Source organism: Nyctibius grandis, chromosome 1, assembly GCF_013368605.1.
Source record: "Nyctibius grandis isolate bNycGra1 chromosome 1, bNycGra1.pri, whole genome shotgun sequence".
Taxonomy (NCBI): Eukaryota; Metazoa; Chordata; class Aves; order Nyctibiiformes; family Nyctibiidae; genus Nyctibius; species Nyctibius grandis.
In genome coordinates, this window is record NC_090658.1 from 17,931,875 (window position 1) to 17,939,834 (window position 7,960).

The following is a 7,960-nucleotide window of genomic DNA, read 5'->3' on the forward strand; positions in this document are numbered from 1 at the left end:
TTATGTACGAACAGTGAAATAAACCCCTTAATACAACTGGCCTTTGTGGAGAGCAACATAAATAAACAAAATAATGTATTTTCGCCAGCAAATTTCCCTGTCCTAGACAGGGAGAAAAGAAGGACATGCAGCTCAACTCAGCAGTACTCCAAATAAATAAAATGGATAAAAGGCAATGCGTTAAGTGCTATAAGCAATAATATTCTTCACTGACATGCCACCTAAAGCTTTCAGTGTGATTCACAAGCTCCATAAAGCTGGTAGAACTACAATGCAGCTGCTTCCGGCATGAAGCACTAAATTTACATACTTGAATTGATAACAGAGCTTATATTTAAAAAAGTAACCCCCATTAAGGTTGTCCATTATTAAAATTCCACACACTACACATTGAAATATTAGGGGTTACTCAGCAATAACTGCTTTGGAACATTGCCAAAGAAAGGCATACTTTATTAGAATCAAGTTTTCCACAGTTGTTTAATAAAACAACCCTGAAATTTGTGATGAGGAACATCAAAGATGACTTGCAAGCTATCTGTCTAGGAACCACCCATCTGTTCTACTTTCTGCTGCAGAAAGTGAAGTCATCAGCATAGGCATCTGGCAAGCCAGGATGAATATTGCTTTGGTTCTTCCAAAGTGAAATTTTCCTAGAAATTCTTTCCAAAGGGAAAAAAAAAAAATCTTGTTTCCTTCAAGATGTTAAAAACTTTTAAGGCAACATTAAAAAAATTCTTCCCTGGAACGGACCTTATTTTTTTTAATTTAAATTATTGATTTGACGAGAAGCTTTCCTTCTGTGAAGGTTTTGTAACAGCCAGAAATCATGCTCCTCTTCTAAAAGGCATTGAAAGACTATGAGCTAGAAGCAATAAAATACGTTACCTGCACTGCAGTTCTTCATTGCAAAGGAATCCACAGCTGCTACGCTCTTATTCCCATTAGCAACATACTCCAGTGAGATCCGAAATGGTTTCTCCAGATGTCCAACTCTCTTCTGAAGCAACACCCATCTGGTCTCATCATACAGCGAGAGGAAAGAACAAAGGAGAAGAGTGGTAAGAAAGGCTACTTTACAAGGACCAAACCCCCCAAAGCAGCAGCTCCACATGTGGCTAGTCATACTGTGCCTCCTACCCCAGCCCTCACTCTCCTCACGGTGCCCCATGGTCAGGGCCTTTCCCTCTCATGGATTTTGCAAAAGCAAGCTTCTAAACACCAAGATTTCCATGCAGCTAAGATGTGGAAAACCCAGCTAAATCGTAGCTTATTGCTCTCTTCTGTCACACTTCTGTGCTCCCGGATTTCTCACAGATGTCTGCCTGCTGCTTAAAAGAAGCCTAACTTTCTTTGCAAAGCAAGCCGTGAAATCTGTAGTGCACACGCACACCCTCTCTAAATATCACTCCTGCTTCTCACCGGCAAAGTCTCTTAGTCACTCAGGCAATAAGCCAGTCTCCAGGGCTTGCGCAATAGTTATAATTCCCATCACTGCGTCACTGGTTGAGGCAACACACTTTGCTTCTAATGTGCGTTGCTGGAACGTCTACACGTGCATGAAGCACTACAACTAAAACATGCCACTTTCTCCCCCCCGCCTCCCAAACAAACAAATAAACAAAAAGTCCCACCAAGTAAATCAAGGAAGTAAGGAACTGGATTAGCAGCCCTAGAGATTAACATCCACAAACAAAGAGTGTTTCAACTTAGTCTGCTTGTTGCCAACAGTAAATGACAAGAAAAAGTCTGTATGAACTTAATTTACTCTCTGAGATGCTAGAAGACACGAAGGCCTGGCTGTCTCTAACATCCACCTTCTCCCCTCTGATTGGCTGGGTCTGCTGCTCCACCTGAAACACCTTGCCAGCCAGCACAAGAACTTCTCCTAGACCCTCAGCTCTTACATGTCACCTCTAATTTAACTTTCAAATGTTCTGTGTCCATCAAGACATGTCTAAAGGAAGACAGTAAAAAAGTATCTCTCTTTTCCCCAATATACTGGAATTCTGATCTGCAAGGAAAACTTTAAGGAATAAAATACTTGCATGATAACCTGCTCTGGACCATTTCACCTTTCATCCTTGGGCACAGGCTGCCAGTAAAACTACTTGTTGACACCATTTGTGAAGGGCTGCTTCCCAAGAGGCGTATTACTTCAGCAGCGATACAGAGCCCATCACCCATTTCACCCCAGTTTATCCAGTGCCTGCTCACTAACCATAAACATGATCAGAAATGAGAGATTCTGTATAGCCATTCAGTCACTACTAATCCACTTTTTCACATTTCTCTTCCGTTACAGGAAAAAATGCAGCACCAAGGAAAAAACATTTCTTTTTAGCATACTGTAACTGGTCAGCTGAAGCCAAACAAGACAACAGGGGTCTAATAAACCCTATTAGGAAATGCTCTTTACAGCCCCAGCTGCAATTTTTTAAAAGATGAGAACAAAACCATATTGTGTTTCCTTAAGTTGTTTTCAAACATCAATATTAAGCATTTTTGAGGAAGACTGTAACTACTTCTAGTTGACATAATAGGTCAGGGGCAACACATTTTTCACTGCTCTTACAGAAATGTTTCCTCATCAAGTGTCCCCATCACCCCCCGTGTATGGGTTTGTGCTTGTATATGGGCTGTGCACAGGAACACATCTTTCTTGGGGAAGGGAACCCACTGGAACATATGTTCTGAACAAAAGAAACTACACAGTTTATCTGGCATCCATAACAAGCACCTCTTTCTCTAGAAGTACAACAAAATCCCACTTCGGAAAGGAAACATAACAACATATGTGTATGACATTTGCACCAACCAACCATCACTTGCGCCTGCTACAAGCGTGGATCAATCCCAAATTGCAGACCGTATACTGCTACCAGCTAGGAGACTTTTCTTTGCTCCAGAGGCAGACACACTGTTTATCTCATCAGGGACACAATGGTGTCATTACGCTCTGCTGAACTGGACACAATTCCCAGCAGGCAAGGAAGCTGCCAACAGGTATGTCAAGGACCTAAAGAAAAGTCCTAAGCAAGGGTTGCATAAAGACCCTGCTGACAGCTAATGCAGTTTAACTTGCACCTCAGAAAAGCAAATGCTGCTTTTTAATTATTTACTAGGTTTCTTCCTTCCTCCTTTTCCAGTAAGAAGAGTGAAACTAGACTGCTAAGTTTTGTTTTTCGTTTACAGTTATTTTCATTTCCACATCTCATTTTCTGACTTCTGTGCTTGAGGTTTCCGCTTGAGAAGTGGATGTTGGCATCCTCACTCCTTTTCCATCCCCCTCCCCTAAACAGATAAATCTGCTTTTACTGAAATTAAATAAAATAAAGCATTGAGAGTATTTTAAATGCCTAGCTTCTGTGCGCATTATTTCTTTTGATGTCATCTCAAATTAGGTATATTACAGGGATTAAAGGATACAAACTTATCTACAAATAGAGTAAAAAACCACCCTAGATTTAATTTTGGTTATGAAATACAGAAGCATCTGTATGTCATGAAAATCATTCTCAGCTTCAGAAGACTGATGGATTTTAATTCCAAGTATACAGTGGCTCTCAACAATGATTTCCATTTCTGTGCTACTGCTAACCCTCTGGATAAATGTGCCAGGAGTTTTAGGAATTGCTTTTCTGAGTTACTGGTGCAATAACTTTAGTTTGAAATTCTCAGGCCTCTCATAGTTTACCACGGAAACTTTATTAACTCCCAGAACTGTTGCCAAGCGGGTATTTTATATCACCGCAATGCAAGACTGGAAAAGGCAGACTCACCCAAGCCCAGGTTCATTACAAAATATATTTGTATTTTGTTGTACAAATTCCTACAGTAGGTTGTCTGAGAGTCAAAGATTCATGTGGAAAGAAATCCCAAGTATCAGCCTCTTTCTTCAGAGACATGAAAATAAATGAGCTAAAGATGACACTAACTGGTGGATTTATTGGGGACACTAAAAATAGCTACTGGGTCAGCAGAGAGACCCATAGGCAAATTCGAATGGGAATCGATTCCGCCGTCATTCCATGGCAGAATAGGGACTCTGATCTCCAGACCTTTCCATACAACATCCTGTATTTAACAGACCCAAACTCATTTGCAGAGTCTGTACTACAGGCTGCCTGGCAGCAGCAAGATCTACTTCAGCATAACTGATATGCATTAGATGTTAATTACTAGTAACTTTATTAAATTTCTATTAGTGGCCTATATGTTATGAACCTAATTTTAGAATGCATTTTAGCACAGTAATAGAAAAGCTATTTCAGTCATCTTTTGAAATAGATAGGGAAATACCATGTGTGGAACCTCTTCATACTGAAATCATGCTTAACCAATCTGATAGCTTTCTATGCTGAGATGAATGGCTTGGTGGATGAGGGAGCAGTGGATGTTTCTTATCTCGACTTTAGTAAGGTTTTCAATGCTGTCTCCCATCCCATCCTTGCTGACAAACTGATGGAAGTACAGACTATGTAAGTGGACAGTGCGGTGGACTGAAAACTGTCTGAACTGCCAGGCTTAGAGGGTTATCATCAGTGGTACAAATCCCAGCTACAGGCTAGTCACTAGTGGTATACCTCTGGGCCAACAGTGGGGCCAATAACGTTTTCTATCTTCATTAATGACCTGGATTATGGGACAGGATGCACCATCAGCAAGTTTCCAGCCAAACTGGGAGGAGTGATTTTTACACAGCATGGTTGGGCTGCCACTGAGAGGGACCTTGACATGCTGGAAATTTGGGCCAACAGGAACCTCATGAAGTTCAACTAAGGGAAATGCAAAGTGCTGCCCCTGGGGAGGAACAACCCCATGCACCAGCACAGGCCAGAAAGCGGCTTTGCAGAAGGAGACTTGCGGGTCCTGGTGGACAAAATGTTGAACATAAGCTAGCAACGTGTCCTCAATGACAAGGAAGGCCAATAGCTTCCTGGGCTGCACTGGGAACAGCAGATTGAAGGGGTGATTCTTCCCCTCTGTTCAGCACTGGGGAGACACATTTGGAGCGCTGGGTCCAGTGCTGGGACTTCCCAGCACAAGACAGACATGGACTCAGTGAACTGAGTCCAGCAAACAGCCACAGAGATGATTAAGGGACTAGAGCATCTGACATACAAGAAGAGACTGAGAAAATTGGAATTGTTTATCCTGTAGAAGAGAAGGCTCAGGAAGTATCTTAACAATATTTATATGTTATGGGAGGATGGAAAGAAGAGAGAATCAGACAGTGGTATCCAAAGAAAGGACAACAGGCAAGCACAAGGCACATTTGCAAGGACTGCAAGACAAGAAATTCCATCTAAAAAGAAGAGAAAACTTGCTTACTCTAAGGGTGATTGAACACTGGAACAAGTTGCCCAGAAATCTTATGGAGTCTCCATCCTTGGAGATATTCAAAACCTGACTGGATATGGCTCTGTGAAACCTGCTCTAGCTCACCCTGCATTGAGCAGTGAAGTTGTACTAGTCAATCTCAGAGGTTCCTTCCAACCTCAATCATTCTGCATTTCTGTGAAACTTAGGTCCCAAAAGCAAATTACAGCAGATAACAGATTGCTCCTGTTATCCTCTGCATAACCTCCAAGCACTCTATGGAGTGATGAATCAGACTGGTAAGCTGACAACTGCAAGGACAAAGGCATCAGTTACTGTGCATATAGCTATCATCTCTGCACTGCCTTGAACATCAAAAACTATTTTTACCACAACATTGGCCATAATAACCATGATGATCTCTCTAGATACTGCCTCAAGCAATAAAAAAAGACCACAGTTTAACATCTTAATTTAATCCATTATGCTGTAAAGCAACACACTATATTGCATTGTTTAGGCACTGCTCAGTGTCTTGATACAGCAGGCCAGATCCACCCAACAGGACCTTCACTGAAGTTACAGTAAGAAAGAAGTTGGCTCAAATGTCTAGAATCTGCAACATACACAGATGTAGGCAGAAACTAATAAAACTGTGGTCTTCAGTGACAGAGTAGCTCAAAATCTGAGATGCAAATATTTTCAGACTTTAGACATATATTATCTAGAGAGAATTTGTTGCTTAAAGAAAGCCTGGACAAGACCCAGAGTTTCTCTTACGAGGCTGTATTCGCTTTTCTCCAAAACAGAAAATGCTGCTGACAGAACCGGAACTGGAACAAGGGCTGAGTTTTCAAACCACCTTCTGTATATTCATTCACACTCCTTAACATGAAGGTGCGCTAGAAACAACCTAGAAACACAGCCCCGCAAGGGTGAGGTGTTAGATCCTGAACAAGCCAAAGTACCTCTCTGTAACCAAACCTTTCTTAAACCTCCCATCCATGACTCAGATTGCCAGGTACCAGATTTTGCTCCCCTGCTTCTATTTCCCTGTAGTTACCCAGTTTCAGACTCCATAACCCAGTTTTCATGGAAACTTAATTTCTGAGAGATATTTACAGTTTAGACACTCTTTGGTTGTTCATGCAGTGTGTAGCTTCAGAAGGAATACATTCCTGATTAATTCTAATCAATACTCTAATGCTTTAGATGCCATTTTGCATGCTCCTCTGGGTAATGCCAGCACTGATTAATTGCAAGTACAAGTTAGAATGCTCTCTTAGAGGCAGTGAATTAAAAAAAAAAACATATGTGCTAGAACTCTCAAGTAAAATCTCAGGCCAGAACACTTGCATCCTGCATTTGTCTGCCTTCATGGATAAATGATTTTGAATCCAATGAACACACACACACTCATTGGGTGCTCTTTCATCCTGCTAAAGAGGGGTTTCAAAATGCTTGATTCCAGCATTTTGTCAAGACTTCAGTCTTGACATCCCATGTACATCAACCATCTTTGTGACCATTCTCCAGACATTCGTCTACACCTGGAAGGTAGAATTAACTTCCATGCCGTCAGCCATGCCACAGCCGACACCTGTGTTGCCACCTATGTCTTCAGTACAGTGCACAGTCGGTTTGCACCAGCCCCTAGGCACAAGTTAAGTTTCACCCAGAAGACTATGCCAGCCTGGCTCTAATAAAGCCACTGCTTTCTCACATTTAGAGGCCAATTTGAAAGCAGAAGTCTTCAACATAAAGAATATGGAAACAATGAGCAAAAACCAAAGAACCAAGTCCTAAATCCTATTGCCTTATATATAGTAAACAAGGGCTCAATGCACCTGAGCTCTGGTGTCAGCCCCTCCTGGGTCATGATGCAGCTTGTGTGCTCCCAGCAGCTATTAATAGGAGGCTGAGGGAAGACGAGCACTTCAGACCATCCCCTCCCCTTAAGAGCTCTCTGAATTCAAGCTGTTTTGCTCTCATCCCCACTCACCACAGAAAAAAACTGTGCAGTTTAACAGACTTCTCATACCTAAGTTGAGATACAGTGTGATTTTATTTCAGGTTCTCTCCCATCCTGTTGTTTCCAACAGTTATCATGGTATGCCTGCGAGAAAAATGCAATGTATCTTGGCAAGGACTTAGTCGATATCTCTTTGGTAAAAGGTTCAGTGAACTTTTGGGAATTACAAAATTAAATAGCAATCATAGCAGCTGCATCAGAGTATTTCACATCAAAACCCACCTGCGGCACGATAAAGGTAGTGAAAAAATTAGAAGCTGATTTTTGAGAATGAAATCTTGTTAAGGGCAGAACTAAAAATTATCAGTAGGAGTCCAAAAGAGAATTTTTCCCCTTTACCAGATCATTACACAGGAGTTTATAACAGGTTTTAATCTTGCCTCCCTACTGCTCCAGACTTTCTTTGCTTAAGCAATTAATAGGCACAGCACAAAGGAAGAACCAGACTAGACCTTTTCAGGCTGCAGCAAACAGAAAATTAAAAAATGTTTTCAAGAAGATGCCAATACAATTCTAAGAGACAGAAGGATAAAAAAATAAAATGACCCATAGGAGGCTGTGTAAACTCTTTTCTCATTAGTTCAAACAATACAATACACTGCCTTG

At 41.4% G+C, this 7,960-nt stretch overlaps 1 protein-coding gene across 1 annotated transcript in view; it reads right to left on the minus strand.

Moving 5' to 3' along the window:
• Positions 1 to 1,290, minus strand: part of LOC137667920 (ALK tyrosine kinase receptor-like) — a 61,684-nt gene extending 60,394 nt beyond the window's left edge. The window contains exon 1 of the mRNA XM_068409536.1: positions 889 to 1,290. Coding sequence (XP_068265637.1) covers positions 889 to 1,171 — 283 coding nt within the window. The 5' untranslated portion in view covers positions 1,172 to 1,290. The remainder of the gene's footprint in view (positions 1 to 888) is intronic.
• Between the last annotated feature and the right edge of the window lie 6,670 nt (positions 1,291 to 7,960).